This window comes from Hyperolius riggenbachi, chromosome 12 (genome assembly GCF_040937935.1).
Source record: "Hyperolius riggenbachi isolate aHypRig1 chromosome 12, aHypRig1.pri, whole genome shotgun sequence".
Lineage (NCBI taxonomy): Eukaryota > Metazoa > Chordata > Amphibia > Anura > Hyperoliidae > Hyperolius > Hyperolius riggenbachi.
The window spans coordinates 241,112,170-241,130,919 of NC_090657.1; the positions used below are offsets into that span (position 1 = coordinate 241,112,170).

Below are 18,750 nucleotides of genomic sequence, written 5' to 3' on the forward strand. Positions count from 1 at the left end.
CGCGCAGAGGAGCCGATGTACACATGCCAATTCTTAGCACGTGCAATCGTTATCAGTTGCCTTGGCCGAGTTTAATCTCGTATGTGTACAAGGCTTAAACCAAAGCACAGGTGGGACTATATCAGCCCAATACAGCAAGCCAATTCATCCTCCACCAACTGGAATTTGACCAAATTGTGATAGAGTCCTATGCCACACTGCAAACACAATCTCGACAGATCTCAATAGAGATCAATCCAGCATCGATTGAACGGCAAGCGTTGTACAGCGTGACTGATAGAAATGTGGTGACCGTTGACCTTCCCACTGAGGTGGGTGCGCTCTCACAGCACGGGGTCTAAAGCTAAGTCCCCCCAGCCTGATGTATTGGGGATCTCTGCCGCCCAACGATTGTTCCTCCATCCATTTGGCCAAATCTGCAAGTGATGTTAGCACCATCATAATAGAGTCTCTACAGAATTGCGGCAAAACCCATGAAAGTCCTCTGCAATTTATCACAGGAAGGCGGTCATTCAAAAGCCAACGATTGCCATGGGTGGTGTGCGTCGTAAAACACTTTAACATTTTCTTTTAAAGAGACACTGAAGCGAAAAATAAATTATGATATTATGATTTGTATGTGTAGTACAGATAAGAAATAAAACATTAAGATCAGATACATCAGTGTAATTGTTTCCAGTACAGGAAGAGTTAAGAAACTCCAGTTATCTCTATGCAAAAAAGCCATTAAATGCTATGACTTTCAAAGTCGTGGAGAGGGCTGTTTTCTGACTTTTATTATCTCAACATTTCCTGAACTACTGTATTTACTTTTTCTCTGCCAGAAGAGAGGTCATTAGTTCACAGACTGCTCTGAAATAATCATTTTGAATGCTGAGTGTTGTGTAATCTGCACATATTATAGAATGATGCAATGTTAGAAAAAACCCTATATACCTGAAAATAAAAATATGAGAATATTTTCTTTGCTGCTAATCTTCTAGTAATTATTCATAGTACACAACCAATTCATTATATCATATTTTTTTTTTCGCTTCAGTGTCTCTTTAAATGATATTGCAAAACAACCCCTCTTGTTGCAAAAAATCATTCTGAATAATAGCATTGTAGGTATGGGCCTTAAGTGACCAGAGGTCTTCACCAGAGTCCCGCAAGGGCTTATGGATCTTGCTACCTAGTGCCCACCAACAGGCCTGGATTCACCTCACAGGAGCCTATAGGCACAGATGCCCAAGCACAATGTAATTTGCCCACAATAAACCTACAACCCCCCCCCCCCCCCGCCAAACCGCACCTCAAGGGTAATAGCTGTCCCAGCTGTCACTTCTCACTTACTTTGCTTGAGCGTCAAAGGCAGCTACAGGTGCCCCTTAGTATTATGGCCCATACTCACGGGCTATAATTGTCGCGCGTGTTGCGGCGACAGGTCGCCCGTGAGTATGAGGCGTTGCACGGGCGCGCACCCCGAACCGACGCTCGTCGCTGATGTCGCCAGGTGATTGGCGCGGTCAATCGCCTGGCGACAGTTGCCGCCGCAACTGTGAGTATGCGGACTAGCGACAGCAACCTCTATAAGAACACGGAGCTTCCGGCGGGGGGGGGGAGGAGGAAAATCGGCGACAGCTTCCGTCGCACCGATGATCCCTCTTCCGCGTGTGTACGCGGAGGGACGTGGCGACAAGCTGTCGCCGAACTGTCGCGCACACGCTCCCGTGTGCTAGCGACAGTGCAGAAATGTTGCCCGTGAGTATGGGCCATTAGGTAGCCAGAAGTACCCTCAGTATTAAGTAGCTAGAGGTGCCCCCAAGTATTAGGTAGCTCAAGGAACCTCAGTATTAAGTAGCTAGAGGTGCCCCCAAGTATTAGGTAGCTCAAGGAACCTCAGTATTAAGTAGCTAGAGGTGTCCCTGTTTGAAGGGAGAGCTGGTCAGGGGAATGCAGAGAGCAGGGGGAGTAACCTCTCATTTACTCTGACTTCAGAACTCTGCATAGTGAAGGAGGGAGGGAGGAGCTTGGGGAGGGGAATAGGCTGCCTCTCCATCATCAGGCGCCTGTAGGCGCGTGCCTACAGTGCCTTATGGTAAATCTGGCCCTGGACACCAAGTTGCACCAAATAAAAGATACCCTAACAAGGGTAGGGAGACCGGGTTACACCACGGCTTGGAGGAAACTTAAATGGAGTCCAGGAGCAGAGTTAGGATAGTCAAAGACACGTGGCATAGCTGGAAACAGATCGGGTCTGGGCAGGCATCCAAGGTTTGTAGCAGGGCTGAGGAGTCGGAGCAATTTTGGGAACCTGGAGTCGGAGGTTTCATAAACTGAGGATTTGAGGAGTCGGAGGATTTTTGTACCGACTCCACAGCCCTGGTTCGTAGTCAGAGTCAGTCCAGGCGGAGTACTTGCACCATCCATGTAACAGGTCAGGGTAGGAGGCAAATGGAAGTACAGGAAACAGGGCAGAGTTACAGGTAATCTTGCAGAATGCAGACTAGTCAGGTGAGCTATCAGTGTAGGCTATAGGGCTGAGAGCCAAGAGTGCCATTGCTGTGTCCGATTATGCTGTCCTATAATGTACACTGCCCCGCATGCCCAGTACGATTCTGTGCTGTGAGTTTTCCTATTCCATAATGCTGCAGGTGATATCTCCGGAGCCACGCCCCCTACACTCCCCACATTTTGAGGGGATCCCCTGAACTACTCATGTGTCAAATTGCAATTCCCCAGCCCCGCTGTTGCCCGAGACAGATTTGTTTACTGTAACACGCGATCAGCGGGATTCGGGGGCTGCAAATTGGCACAGAGGGTGTTCAGGAGGTCCCCTCCATACCTTCACAATTTGTGGAGAGTAGGAGGCGTGGCTGAGGAGATATTTGGGGTAATTCGTTTACAGTTTCCAGTGAGCAAGCGTATTACTCAGTGAGAAAAGCAGCTCTCAGGTAGCACGATCAGGAGCTGCACCGTCCTGGAGAGTAACGCCCATACAATCGCAGGCACCGCGCATGCACACGCAGAACCGGAAGTGACGCCTCGTGCACGTAAAACCTCCCCAAACAAGGAAGTGAACCCTCCACGGCCACCTTCAGGGCATCACAGGGGGAATAATGTATGGAGCCCAAAATGAATTTGGGACCCGGCAAACAGCGCCACACATGGGTCACAGATGCTGTCTGTGGCTGTCCATCTCTGTCTCAACTAGGAGTGAACTTAGTCAATTAGTGAATAAAGTATACCTGAGACAAATGAAAGAAAAGGATTTTTACTTACCTGAGCCCCCTTTAGTCCCTCAGCTCCCTCCATACCCTTCCTGCCCCATCCGTTGTGCTCTTGTGAAGTCTGCATAATCCAGTTGGATTGCGGGGCACTGTGCATGCACTGTTCTGTTCTGTGCACCTCCTCCATCCTACTCCCATAGCTGGGAGCGCTCTGCTAAAGCTCAGTTGCAGTCTTAATAAACTGAACTTACGCAGAACGCTTCCAGCCATGGGAGTGCGTGAAAAGCAGACACAAGGACATTAACGTGTCCAGGCCTTCAAAATTGTGAGTTGCCATGTGGGTGCAGAGTGCGGGGGCCCAGTAGGTTTTAACAGTATGGGGTCCAAAAATTTCGGATGGCAGCCCTGGAACCCTGGGTCAGCAATACATGCGCAAAGGGCATACCAGACCCCCTGGCTGGACGTAGCAGGGACAAGTGAGTGTGACGCTAATGCAGTGAAGTGCTACTGCTCAGCCATTGGTCCCCTGCCACTCCATCAAGCCCACTCAGAGCGTTTCCAACATGTCCAATCATATTTTTGATTGATAAACTGCTAAAATGGAATGTGTTTTTTTTTTTGGGGGGGTATAAGGGGTTGGGGAGGATAGATGTCTCAATAAAAAAAATTGAATGGGCCAGAAAAATCAATATTGTAGGCTGTGGTGTAAGCGGCATGTCAGCCAATTGCAGTGTTGCTGATGGGTGAATTTATTTCCCGAGACGCTCTGTAAATATGGGACATGGTCTGACCTGTTAAGGTTTGGACGGTGGCCGTGCGCAGCATGTCATCCCACGCAATCACCCGGACCCCCGGATAGCAGGAGACCACGTGGGTGGCCACCTTCTTCAAATGAGACAGGAAGAGGTCTTCTACAGTCAGGACCCCGTCAGAGAGCCACTTCTGAGACTCCTCCCCCTTACCGAGGTAGTAGACCTAGGGGGGCAAGAGGGAGAACACTGTATTTAGCAAAAAGCAAAGTATATACTCAAGTATAAGTCTAGAAATGTAGGTCTGATTCACTACATACAAGTATAGGGGTGGACTTATACACGAGCCACAGACAACACTGAGCACACTGAGTAATGTGTGTACTATCAGTGACATTCCCATTTGCAGCAATGTACCCCGTGGTAAGGGACACTTTAAGGAAAGGAAATGCCAAGAAAGCACAGGTGTGACAGTCCTGGCTATGCCAAATAACAAGGAGAGGGGCAGGGGGGGAAATCCTGGGCTGCATAAAAGACAGTGAATAACTGCAGCACTTGGGGGCCTGGTGGAGGTATTGGCTGCACTTAAAGGAGTTATCAGGCAAAATGAAAAAAAAAAAAAAAAAAAAAAAAAGCTTTCCTCACCTGGGGCTTTCTCCAGCCCCTTGCAGCTGTGTGTCCCACGCTGTCACCTCCGCTCTCTGCCGCCATCCCGGTCTCCGCGCACGGTGCAGAGGCTGACCCGAGGTCGTCCTCACTGTGCCTGCGCTAACCGCTGCCATCAATCAAGCCCACGTTGTACGCGGCTTACTGCGCAGAACTACTGTCTGAAAGTATTAGAGGCAGAGGATCAGCAGGACAGCCAGGCAACTGGTATTGCTTAAAAGGAAATAAATATGGCAGCCTCCTTATCCCTCTCGCTTCAGTTGTCCTTTAAATAATGCCTGGTCTGCATAATTTACCAAAACTTAGTGAATACACCCCATAGACCCAAACATACATGATCGACAAACACACACAGATTCTTTTTCTTATTATTATTTAGTATTTATATAGCGCCGACATATTACACAGCGCTGTACGGAGTATATATTGTCTTGTCACTAACTGACTCTCAGAGGAGCTCACAATCTAATCCCCACCATAGTCATATGTCTATGTAGGTATTATGTAGTGTGTGTATCGTAGTCTAGGGCCAATTTAAAGCGGACCCAAACCAAACATTTTTTTAATTAAAAATATTTAGTTGCACCACTCTGACACATACAAAGATAAATAAACACTCCTTCAAACCTATGAGCATTTCAGTGCATGCTTTTCACCCTTCTCTTTTCATAACTAGAGTTATACTGGGGGCAGCCATTAGCAATTCCTCCATTGCCGGACACCATCTACTCCACCAGTTTGCCGGAAAAATCCCGGCAATTTGAAAGTAAGGGAGGGGTTCCTCCAATAAATGTAAAATATTTCATATTTGTCATCATGTAGCTGAAAAAAAGGCTGCTATTTATTATTATAATTTAGAAAATAGATTTTATTTCTGAAATCTTGTATTTTTAATTTGGGTCCACTTTAAGGGGAAGCCAATTAACTTAAAGAGAATCTGTACTGTCCGATTTGTACAATAAAAAACATACCAACCGAGTCACTGTGATCTCCTGGGTCCCTCTATGCGGTTTCCGCCGCGATTCTGGCTTTTAATCGCCAGTTTTAGGCAGTGTTCCCGGCGACGTTAAATACTATTCCCCCTCCAGGCCGCCATGGATGGTGGGTAATGAAATAGTTCAGTTTCCAGCAATTGCCGGATGCCGAATTACAGTGTTTTATAAGTAACTTTAGTTCAGTCTTCTGAAGGCGCTGAAGTTACTCACTGAGCGCCGCTGTAGCTGTAATTCCTATTACGGCCTATGGTGGCGCCAGCTGCGCCCAAATCTACCTGCGCCAAAATGAAAGTGTTTGTCTGTGACTCATACACACAGCACACACACACACACAGAGCCTGCAGGGGGCGTGCATAACTTCTCCCTATCAGAGCAGAGGCAGCCCATTCCTCCCTGGGTCAACAAAGCTTGACAAAGGAAAGAAGATGAGATATATTACAGAGACAGTGCAACTAGAAAGGCTGCAGTAATCCAGACCTCATTAGAACAGGTATAGGAACTTATAGGATACAAGAAATAAGGCTGAACATTTTATTACAGAGTCTCTTTAACTGTATGTTTTGGGGATATGGGAGGAAACCGGAGTGCAAGTAGGAAACCCACACATACACAGGGAGAACATACAAACTCCATGCAGATAGTGCCCTGGCTGGGTATTGAACCGGGACCCATCACTGCAAGATTCCTAACTACCCCACCGTGCTGCTCACTAATCTCTCACCTCTAACCTGGGGGTGTCAAACTCAATGACAGAAGGGGCCAAAATCTAACACATACAAATCGGCAGGGGGCACGTGTTGTACCTATGAGCTGTGGCTAAATAAAGAAGAGGCTGATGGTGAGTGCTGAAGTCCGGCTTCTTTTTAGAACTGGAAAATCTAAAACATAGTTATAGGACAGCCTCATAGTTTATTGGACAGCCTCAAATAAAGTGGCATCACTATAGCAACAGGTGGGGGGAGGGTTCATGGTTCTGGATCCCTGCTCCTCCCCCTTCTTCATGTTCCACAAGTGTCGGCCCTGTTCTGTTTACATCTCCCACCATAAATCAGGGAACTGCGTAGAGTCAGGAGATCTGGCTGAATTACTCAGCATGGCTGCCACCACAGTATATTTAGCCTCTTATTATTGCATGCCTGAGAGATCATACACTAAGGGAGTCAATCACAGGAGGGGCTAAAATCTAAAACACAGTTATAGTCGTGGGCCAAATTGTTTATTAAGGTTTAACATTTATTGGACAGCCTCAAATAAAGTTGCGCACCTATAGCGATAAGGGGAGGGTTCTGGATCCTTGCTCCTCCCCCTTCTTCAGAGTAGCGCAGTGGAGCAGTTCCTCCCCCTTCTTCAGAGTAGCGCAGTGGAGCAGCCGCTCCTCCCCTTCTTCAGAGTAGCGCAGTAGAGCAGTGTAATATTTAGCTGCTTCGGGTCTCCTCTGATCTTTCTGACACATGCTCTATGCTGCACACCTCTGAATGCATGTCACGTGATCGGGAGAAGGTGGTGTGCAAGCAGAGAGCGTGCGGCAGCCGGGAAGAACAGAAGAGACACGAGACAGCGCCGGAGCAGGGAAATATTACACAGCTCACTACTCTACAATGGCAGGAGAGGGTGCCAGGAGGGAAGGTGTGTGCTTTCTATCGGGGGAAGGGGGGTATTTAGGGGGACTTGTGTCCAAAGAGGGGACCTTATGATAATTTTACAGGGGAAACTGGCCCATGGGATGTTGCTGCACCCAGGCTCACAATGTCGGCTGGGATTCGAACTGGGGACCTGGGCGCTGTAAGGCAGAGAGTGCTATCCACTACTACACCACTGTGCTGCCCTTCTATCCACACAGATAGATAGAAACAATACAAAGACAAACAACACAGACACCACCAAACACAAACAATACAAACACACACACAGAAACACACATAGAAACGAAATAAACACATTAACAATACAGACACACAAAAGCGCAGTCTATATACCTCATCTGAGCCTATGTGAAGCCAGCGGGAGGCGGGGTGGAGTTCCATCACTTGTCCAATCATGAGCTGCAGCAGGTGGAGGGACTCCGGCTTATGGGGGTTCAGGCTGTTGGGGTACGACGGCACCTCCCTCAGGTGGGCGAATTCTCTGTGCTTCAAGACAAACTGCAAACGGACATCCCTGCTGTTATCTACACGGGCATCACCGAGAGGTCACCAATATGGATAATCAATAATCTATCCTTGCATTCAAATTGTATGTAAATGTTATACAACTTGACCTTAGAACAATAAAAATGGACGGGAAGTTATTCTGATTGGTCCAATGTCAAGCTGCATAGCATTTACATGAAATTTGAATGCAAGGAAGAATTATTTGCATCTCACTGATCCTCCCTCGTCACCACACACTGCTCTCCCCCCCGAGTCTTACCTCCATGTGTCCAAACGTCTGTATGAGCGGAATAACCTCCAGGCTGTGAGCCTCGGCCAGTCGCAGTATTTCTCGCACCTCCTGGGGGCTGATGAGACAAAAGCTGAAATGTCGCAAAACAAGCAAAGTGCGAGTCCTAAAGGTGCGTACACACATGCGACTATAGTCGTTTGTAACGATCGTTCCCCGATCTTTACCAACGACGATCGTTACAAAAAACGAACCAACGACTATTAAGGCAAACGACGAACGAGCCAAATCGCTACAAAAGAAAGTTCTGTCTCGGCGGATTTTTACCAACGACGATCGTTTGCAAAAGTAGTACATCGTTGGAAACGGTCGTTCGTACTAGGCTTGACATGCGCATTTCACTATTTCTCCATGGAACTTCTCATTTTTATGCGCAGGCGCAATAGTTGCTTTACGTGATGTAACGTTCGTTCTAACGATCAGATCGTTACACACCTTTTAAAACTAACTTTACTTGGGTCGTTCTTTCATCAATTAAAAGTTTGTTCGTCGTTCTCAACGAACGATCGTTGTCGCATGTGTGTACGTAGCATAAGGCTCATACACACATCAGACCATAGTCTTTGGAAAATAAAAGTTCACAGACCAATCTTACCCCCTTCCATGTAGTATGAGAGCCACACCTACACAGTCTATTCTATGGAGCTGAACTCCCCATCAGATAGAAATCTTACCCCCTTCCATGTAGTATGAGAGCCATACCTACACAGTCTATTCTATGGAGCTGAACTCCCCATCAGATAGAAATCTTACCCCCTTCCATGTAGTATGAGAGCCACACCTACACAGTCTATTCTATGGAGCTGAACTCCCCATCAGATAGAAATCTTACCCCCTTCCATGTAGTATGAGAGCCACACCTACACAGTCTATTCTATGGAGCTGCACTCCCCATCAGACAGAAATCTTACCCCCTTCCATGTAGTATGAGAGCCACACCTACACAGTCTATTCTATGGAGCTGAACTCCCCATCAGATAGAAATCTTACCCCCTTCCATGTAGTATGAGAGCCATACCTACACAGTCTATTCTATGGAGCTGCACTCCCCATCAGACAGAAATCTTACCCCCCTTCCATGTAGTATGAGAGCCACACCTACACAGTCTATTCTATGGAGCTGCACTCCTCATCAGACAGAAATCTTACCCCCTTCCATGTAGTATGAGAGCCACACCTACACAGTCTATTCTATGGAGCTGCACTCCACATCAGACAGAAATCTTACCCCCTTCCATGTAGTATGAGAGCCACACCTACACAGTCTATTCTATGGAGCTGAACTCCCCATCAGATAGAAATCTTTGCAAGATGCTGCACACAAAGATGCTGTAGACATTCAAAAGATCAGAATCTGCAAAAGATCTGTTCCTGCAAAATGCATTCATAGTCTATGAGATCTGCAGATCCTCATACACACCTTGTTTAACTGACATTCATCTGCAGATCAGACAATCATCTGCAGATCTGAAGATCCATCCTGGTGGATCTGATCTGCAGATAATTGTCCGTTAAACAAGGTGTGTATGATGATCTGCAGATCTCATAGACTATGAATGCATTTTGCAGGAACAGATCTTTTGCAGGAACAGATCTTTTGCAGATAATGATCTTTTGAATGTGTACAGCATCTGTGTGCAGCATCTTGCAAAGATTTCTGTCTGATGGGGAGTTCAGCTCCATAGAATAGACTGTGTACAGTATGGCTCTCATACTACATAGAAGGGGGTAAAATTGGTCTGTGATCTTTCATTTTCCAAAGACTATGGTCTAATGTGTGTATGAGCCTCTAGACTATCCATAGTCATTCCACCCAAACTGGTGTCAGGCTGGAGGAGAGAGGAAACTCATGCATCAATCTGAGAATCAAATCAGCTGTGTCCAATATCAACATATTATCAGATTTCAGCCTGGTCACACGGAATGCATGAAATGCGAAGTGCACAGAAGTGTATTGACAAAATACATTTCCACGCTTGCACGAACGTGAAACAGTTTAAAATATCTGTGGCGCCATAGACTTATGTGACCTCTGGTTGGTGCACGTCGTCGATAATGCGCTCGTCGTCTCATGTCAAATCGGTACTTCTGGCAAATCTCATCGCAGTAGCTATGAAATGCCCCATTGACTTTCATTGCTTTAGCGTTACCCTGTGGTAAAAAAACAATGCAATAAAATCACCACTGTGTGAAAGGCGCCTGAAGCCTCCTAATGAGATCTTCCAGCTGGCTTCAGACTGTATATTGGCGTCAGTGTTGTGGGGCGGCCGGGAGCTGTCCCACAAGGCTTTGGAGAAGAAGGTAATCCCCTTCTGGCCGGGATCGAGACAGGAAGTGACGCTTGCTTGCGGTCACTTCCTGTTTTAGAGATACAAAATCGCGCTTCTGCACTTCCGGAGCACAAGGACAAAGGCCAATAGCTGGCCGGCAGATATGCAGAATGGCGGATAACAAAGTGGAGGCATCCTTGTGTCCCCCTGCTGTACCTGTATGCATGGGGCGCCCGCAGTGGGAGGAGCTCTCCATAGTACGGGAAGGTGTCCTCATACTCTATCAGCAGGCCGTTTGCTCCAAGTCTGGAAAGCAGAGGGAAGACCTGGGAGGAGAAAGAGGACCCATTATCGGGGAAACACCAAATCTTGTTCCTTGTACATGAAAGCAGAGCAACGTGCATATAGGAGAATTCCATACAGACTTCCAACCATCCACCAACATAATACAACCTACGTTCCACCTGCCATAAACTTTCAGCTATTATTGCTCTTTGTGACTACATCTCGTACAGCATTATTATTTTGGATTTCTATAGTGCCAACACGTTCTGTGTGCTGTATGATACAGAATACACAATATAGAGACAGTTACAGGGCAACATATCAAATCTGTTTCCATCAGTTCCACAAAACAGATGACTTTCAGAACAGAGCTCATGGAAAACAACAGTTACTTTAAAGAGGAACTCCAGTGAAAATAATGTATTAAAAAAGTGCTTCATTTTTACAATAATTAAAAAAAAATTTCCTCTCCCTGATGTACATTTTGATATTTATCACATGATGACATTTTTACTGCTGGCAGGTGATGTCACTGGAAGGAGATGCTGCTTGCTTTTTTGGCAGTTGGAAACAGCTGTTCTTTCCCACAATGCAACAAGGCTCCCACAGTGTGATGTCAGTACCCTGGTCATGACATCACACTGTGTGAGGGGTTTCACCACAATATCAGCCATACAGAGCCCCCTGATGATGCGTTTGTGAAAAGGAATAGATTTCTCATGTAAAAGGGGGTATCAGCTACTGATTGGGATAAAGTTCAATTCTTGGTCACGTTTTGTCTTTAAATTGATATACCGTATTTCTTATCTACAAATGTTATTATGAAGGAAAATGAACCAGGATAGAAAGGACCAGTGAGGTTTGAATTATAAAACAACATATTTCTCTTCCACAGAAACGATTAGGATTTCCCCAAATCACAATTGCGGGTCCCGCAGCATTTTTGGAGCGATTGCGGGATTGCAGAATCGCTGCAAAGTCACTTTTTAATTGCTTCTACAAATCGATTTTTAAACAGCTGTTATTTCCCACAATGCAACAAGGCTCCCACAGTGTGATGTCAGAACCATGGTCCTGACCTCGCACAGTGGGAGGAGTTTCACCACAATATCAGCCATACAGCGCCCCCTGATGATCTGTTTGAGAAAAGGAAAAGATTTCTCACGGGAAAGGGGGTATCAGCTACTGATTGGGATGATTCTCTGCTACGGTTTCTCTTTAGAGCAGTGCTGTCCAACTAGCGGCCCGCACTTGCTTGCCTGGACTATTTTTTTGTGTTGGTCCCCTGCCTCTGGCAGGCCCACCTCTTGTTCATGCTTGACTCCACCCCCCCAAAGCCGGGACATTGATGCTCTGCCCCCTCCAGCCGAACAGCCCGGTGCAAGCCACGTCCCTGCCCATGAAGATGAACAGCACTAAAGGATACCTAACCCAAGGCAAAGCTAGCTAAAGTAAGCACAGGCATACATTCAAAAATGGCACAGGCAAACTTGGGCACAGGGTGAAGCCAAAAGACACCTAAATTATGGTGAAGCCAAAACTATACGCCTATTTTTTTTGTTTTTTATTTATATATTTTTTTACATATGTTCCCTTACTGACTCCCTAATTTTGTATCTGCCCACGTAATTCAGGCAGAGTTCATGCTGGACCCCCATACCTCTATGTAGTGTCTATTGTGTCCCAGTAATCACCCCTTGCAATAATGTTACTTTTGGCTGAAATCAGATTGTCAGACAGGAAGACACAGGCTTGTTTTGAGGTTCCCACCTATCACCGTCCTTTAACCCATTGGCAGCTTCAATAGAGTTATCACATTTGAGATAAGTGTACTGCTTTTGGCAGTCGGCAGAACTGGTTGTGCTGTAAATTCTTGGAATGCTTGGATCTCTCTCTACCAGCAGAAAATATAGAAACTGAAAGCAGAAGTCCTCTGTTATTGTCTCACACTGCCCCCTAGTGGCAACTGTCCATAAATACACATTACAGCAGTACAAATTAGCCTGTAGAACTCGCAAAACTCTAAATAAATTGGCTGCTAAAGGGTTTAAGGAAAGCGGAGACGTGATTTAATGACAACTGAAGCGAGAGGTATATGGAGGCTGCCATATTTATTTCCTTTTAAGCAATGCCAGTTGCCTGGCAGCCCTGCTGATCCACTGCCTCTAATACTTTCAGCCATAGCCCCTGAACAAGCATGCAGCAGATCAGGTGTTTCTGACATTGTCAGATCTGACAAGACTAGCTGCATGCTTGTTTCTGGTGTGGTTCAGACACTGCTGCAGCCAAAGAGACCAGCAGGGCTGCCAGGCAACAGGTATTGTTTAAACGGAACTAAATATGGCAGCCTCCATAGCCTTCTCACTTCAGTTGTCCTTTAATGTGTGTATTTATACTTACTTGGGGTTTCCTCCAGCCCCATGAGGTGCGTGGGCTCCCTCACTATCCTCTGTTCTTGTCGCGGCCAGTTGTGCACTTCTGCGCATGTAGGGCCTGGGTGCATGCACGCCCCTGCCGCGCTCCTGTTCCCAGGTGTGTTCTGTGGCAGCGCAGGACGATCCGGGTATGGGAGGGTGACAATGAGTGTGCGTGCTGCCGGAGGAGCCCCCAGGTAAGTATAAATACACACATTAGGAACATCTCAGGAGTGAATGGGGCAGAGAAGAGGAGGTAACAGGAAGGTGATAGGTGGGAACAAGCCCGCCTCTTCCTGTCTGAAAATTTTACTTTATCTGAACCTCCATTTTTTCTAGGAGTGATTACAGAGACGATAGGCGGCTCCCCCAGGACCGCGTTATGCCAATTGGCGTTAAGTCCTGGGGCGGAGATTGCGTGTGCCGATGTGATTGCCGCTAGGAGACCGTTAAATGGAACCACCGTCTACTTACATTGTACAGAGTTGCGATCTAAGGCAGCGCTGTACTGAGGACAACTGTGTCACTCGGCTGTCCCGCTGGGGAGGCACAAGAGCGACCAGCTCTCATAGGTTGATGCCTATGACAGCCGATCGCTGTGATTGGCTGGGGGGGACCTTAAAGCTGCAGTGGCCTGAATTGTACAATATAGCCTGGTCGCTAGGATGGTGGTTAATAAATGTCGGGTTTGATTCACTAAGCTGCACTGCTAGGAGAGCAGATAGTGTTACAATTCCCTGCACACGCTATGCAGCCACAGCATGCGCAGTGGAATTACGCTGTGATGTCAAGTGACAGGCAGCCTATAGGACCAATCAAAGTGAAGGAGTCTCGTACTTTGTAGCTACCGGCCCCCGCTGGGCAGTTCAGTGGAGCGCTTAAGTGTAACGAAGCATCCTTTACATTATCTCAGCGCAATTTCACTGCGCACGCTATGGCTGCATAGCCTGCGCAGGGAATTATAACACTCTCTGCGCTCATTAAAGGGAACCAGAGACGAAGCACCCTCATGTATTTTATCATATATATCAGTAAGAACATTAGAGAAAACACTTACCATGCTCTCTGTTTCATCCTCACTGCTAAAAGTGTCTGATATCAGCTGTGATAAGAATCCCGGACTGAGCATTCAGTCTGGCTTTGCAGGGAATAATTATAGCTGAGTCATTATAGCAGAACCACAAGGGGGCAGGCTTGGGCTTGAAAAGACACCAGAGAAGACAGACTCCGCTATAATCTTTCCGTAGCAAAGCTAGACTGAGTGCTCAGTCGGGAATTCTTATCAGAGGTGATAACAGTCAGATTAAACAGAGAAGAATGAAACAAAGATCAGATTAGGTGTTTACTGTCATGTTCCTACTGATTTATAAGGTAAAATACATGTGGGTGCTTCATCTCTGGTTCTCTTTAAAGAGACACTGAAGCGAAAAAAAAATTATGATATTATTTGTATGTGTAGTACAGCTAAGAAATAAAACATTAAGATCAGATACATCAGTGTAATTGTTTCCAGTACAGGAAGAGTTAAGAAACTCCAGTTGTTATCTCTATGCAATAAAGCCATTAAGCTCTACGACTTTGAAAGTCGTGGAGAGGGCTGTCTTCTGACTTTTATTATCTCAACTGTTTTCTTTTCCTCTGCTAGAGGAGAGGTCATTACTTCACAGACTGCTCTGAAAGAATCATTTTGAATGCTGAGTGTTGTGTAATCTGCACATATTATAGAATGATGCAATGTTAGAAAAAACACTATATACCTGAAAATAAAAATATGAGAACATTTTCTTTGCTGCTAATCTTCTAGTAATTATTCATAGTACACAACCAATTCATTATATCATTTTTTTTTCCGCTTCAGGGTCTCTTTAAGCTGCACTGCTGTAGCAACGCAGCTTAGTGAATCAGCCCGTAGTGAGGTATGGGGGACTTGGATGGACACAAGATGCCCCTGTGAAAAATAATCTCAGGAATCTGCATCTATGGGCTGCGTCAGACACCAAGCGCACAGCTGCGGAGCCGCGGATATTGCCATGTGCGCGATCGTGGTGCGAGCAGGCTGCTGCCCTAACCAGCCATTATTGGATGTCGGGGGTAACTTGTTCTTGGCGTTGGGCTTCTACACAGCAGAAATGTCATGCATAGTTCTTGAGCTGACCCCCCCCCCCCCCTCCCCCAGCACTGAGGATGCTAAAAGGCACTTATTGATTACATTTACTGATCGCCATGGTTACCTCAGCGAGATAGGATAGTTTTGGCGGAGCTCCTTTCAGATCCAGGTGAACCAAGATTAGATTAAAAGCCACTCTCTCTTCTGGGGCCGCCATCCCAGCTTCAGCCATTTTTTGCTGCCTGCAAGTAGATAAAAATAACATAAACAGTCAGTGAAGCAACGTATAATTATAATGTGGCACTGCTCCCAAGTCATGTAATAACTCAGCGCTCATTATGACTGAGATGAGACCTGCGGCGCTGTCATTTGTGTATATTCTAAAACTAGAATTATAGCTTTACATCTGGGAGTATAAAGCACTTACTGTGTGTCTAACGGGACCTTTTACTCCACAAACACTTCTGTCTATACAACCCCGTGTCCAGAACAAGATGTAACGCTGCATGAAAGTATACATTGCACACAACGCCATGACTTGCAGGAACTCAATCCTTTATTTCACCCTTTAGCAGCCAATTTATTTAGACACTTGCAAGCGCTCCAGCACCACTGATTTTAGCACATTTGTTTTATTTCTCATTTGTTACATTTTCCTGCTTCTAATTAGTACTGCTATAATGCTAGGAACACACTAGGGAGCGGGGGAAACGTAGCGTTTTGTTGCCTATCTGTGTGTGCGTTTTACATGCGTTTTGCCCACAAAATGCGTATTTCTTGCATTTTAATACGTCTGCGGTTCGCATATATAAATCGCATGTGCGGTTTTATGCAAATCACTAGGAAGTCAACAGTAAGCGGAAATACATCAAACTTAAAAAAAAAATATAAAAACGCGTGCAAAATGCATACAAATCGCACTAAAACGCAATACCACTGCGACACCATTGACTTTCATTATGTGCGTTTTTGACAAATATGCAACAAAACCAGCGTTTTTAAAAATGCATATTGCAGAATGCAAGTACAGTATATGCCTTTTTATCATGCAGCCCATTGAGGCAGGGAACACACTTGGCAGAAACGCTAGCGTTGCGGAAAACGCACATTATGCAAGTCGATAGGCCACATTAAAAAAATGCATATGCTTGCGTTCTACAATGTGCGTTTTTAAAAACGCTGGTCTTGCTGCATATTTTTTTAAAAAACGCACATAATGAAAGTCAATGGTGACGCAGAGAAATTGCATTTTAGTGCATTTGTATGCTTAAAAAAAAATTGATAATGTATTTCCGCTTCCTGTTGACTTCCTAGTGATTTGCATAAAACGCATAAAAAAAAAAAAAAAAAAGCATGCAAAACACATATGAGATTATATATGCGAACTGCAAACGCATTAAAACGCACACAAAATGAAAAAAAAAATAAAAAAATATAGGTGGGGAAAAACCCCCCGCAAAAACCCACAGAAAACGCATAAAATGCACTGCCTAGTGTGATCCCAGCCTGATTTGCATATTGTGCATAGCGTTTCTGCCAATTGTCTTCCCTGCCTCAATGGGTATTGATGGCCACTTGTCACTAGGGGGCAGTGTGAGACAATAACAAAGGACTTCTGCTTTCAGTTTCTGTATCCTCTTCTCTGCAGAGAGAGAGAAAAGTATTCACAGCACTACCAGTTCTGCAGACTGAAGTCTAATGTTGGGAATACACAACGAGATTTTTCAGCAGATTGACTGTCCAATCAATTTTCCAATCGATTTCCATTCACTTCTATGAGAAAATCGATCAGAAAAACGATGGAAAATCAGATCGGACCTTTCGGACATTATCTATCGAACCATCTATCTGCCAAAAAATCTCATGCTGTATTCCTAGCATGAAGCAGTGCATCTTAAACGAGATAACTCGATTGAAGCTGATATTGGGTTAAAGTACCGCCTTAAATTAATCAAAATAAGAATTCATGAATTTCGCCAAGCATGACTGGGTCCTGCCCTGAAATGGGTTTGGCACAATATAGAGATCAGTAGCCTAATGATAGTAGGTAGGGGGGATTGTGTGACCTGATTGGGACCTGGTAGGGGGGATTGTGTGGAGGGAGTTCAAGAGGTTGACAGCCAAGGGGAAGAAGAAGAAAAATAAGATACATCTGTAGTGGAAAGCCTCTGGACTATCCAGAAGCTTCTGAAATCTGCTTACACCCCACAATTCCAATAAAGTGTCCTTCTAAACATATTTAGAAATATACTTAAGACTGGATTAAAAATTGTAATGCAGCTGAAGAGAAATGGACAATGCATAGAGGTATGTGAAGCCAGCATGAGCATAGCTTTGCCTCAGATCAAGAGTCCTTTAAAATAACATCATTAATACAATTAGTTTACTGAGAGTTCTAAAAGCAGTAGAAAAGATCCCAGCTCTCCTAGAATGTTTGGGGATAGAGGAGTGGGAGTGAGAGAATGACAGAGAGAATTCCACAAAGCTAAACAGCCTAGGCTAAGCCTCAGTGGGAAGGACAAGACTACATACCAATATGCAGCAATATATAGATATAATACTGGGTCCGAGATTACTAACATAAGAATGGGTATCTCGAATAATTTTCTGTATTTTACTGTACAGTATGTCGTTATGGTTCGTCTTTAAAGAGTAACTGTTGCGAAAATCTTAAAATGTAAAAACACAAATAGGAAGTACATTATTGACAGAGCCATAAATTACTTTTCTCCTATGTTGCTGTCACTTACAGTGAGTAGTAGAAATCTGACAGAACCAACAGATTTTGGACTAGCCCATCTTCCAACAGGGGGGTTTTATTTTTTAAAAGCACTTACTGAATGGCAGGTGCTCCGTTCAACTGCCAAAATATGGGCTGGTGCAAACCAGAGCTGTTCTGAAGTGTTTTTTAAGACGCTTGCAGGGGGAAAACCGCTTGGCTAGTGAAAGTGAAACCTCGCAGTCCTGACATTGTGCTGATTATAGACTCTAATGGGACATAACTGGACCCAAAGAGACTCTTCCCAGGGAAGAATGTCATTAAAATCACCTGCTCAACCATTGAACAAGTAACACAGGTCATTAATGAGCCTCATTTCACTGACCCAAAACATCTCATCCTGCACACCGGCACCAATGACATCAAACACCATAGACCAAGAAACCATCACAGACACATTGTCACAAATTGCTGAAAGGACACAGCTGAAATTCCCTAATACAAAGATTATCCTCTCTTCCCTGCTCCCAAGAAAAGACATCCCTCACCAGACAATCCAACAAATGAACACAGAGCTGGCCTCCAGTCTCAGATCCTCACCAGGCATACAACTGGCACAGCACCCTACAATCTCAGCTCACCGCCATCTGTACAACAAGCACCTTAGCAAACAAGGAGTCAGCCCCCTTGCAAAGGAGTTTAAAGTGAACCAGAGAGGAAGCACCCTCATGTATTTTACCATAGAAATCAGTGGGAACATTAGAGAAAACATTTACCATGCTCTCTGTTCCATCCTCACTGCTAAAAGTGTCTGTTATCAGCTGTGATAAGAATCCCGGACTGTGCATTGATTCTGGCTTTGCTATAATGACTCAGCTATAATGATTCCTGAGC

The 18,750-nt window shown here is 45.3% G+C and overlaps 1 protein-coding gene across 2 annotated transcripts in view; it reads right to left on the minus strand.

The window, feature by feature from the left end:
* The window catches only part of HEXD (hexosaminidase D), a 70,914-nt gene that overhangs the window by 46,280 nt on the left and 5,884 nt on the right, over positions 1-18,750 (minus strand). For both annotated transcript variants that reach the window (XM_068263592.1, XM_068263591.1), the window contains exons 2-6: positions 15,262-15,379; positions 10,548-10,657; positions 8,032-8,119; positions 7,599-7,763; positions 4,004-4,187 (exon numbers count right to left, since the gene is read on the minus strand). In XM_068263592.1, the coding sequence (XP_068119693.1) occupies positions 4,004-4,187; positions 7,599-7,763; positions 8,032-8,119; positions 10,548-10,657; positions 15,262-15,379 (665 nt within the window). The remainder of the gene's footprint in view (positions 1-4,003; positions 4,188-7,598; positions 7,764-8,031; positions 8,120-10,547; positions 10,658-15,261; positions 15,380-18,750) is intronic.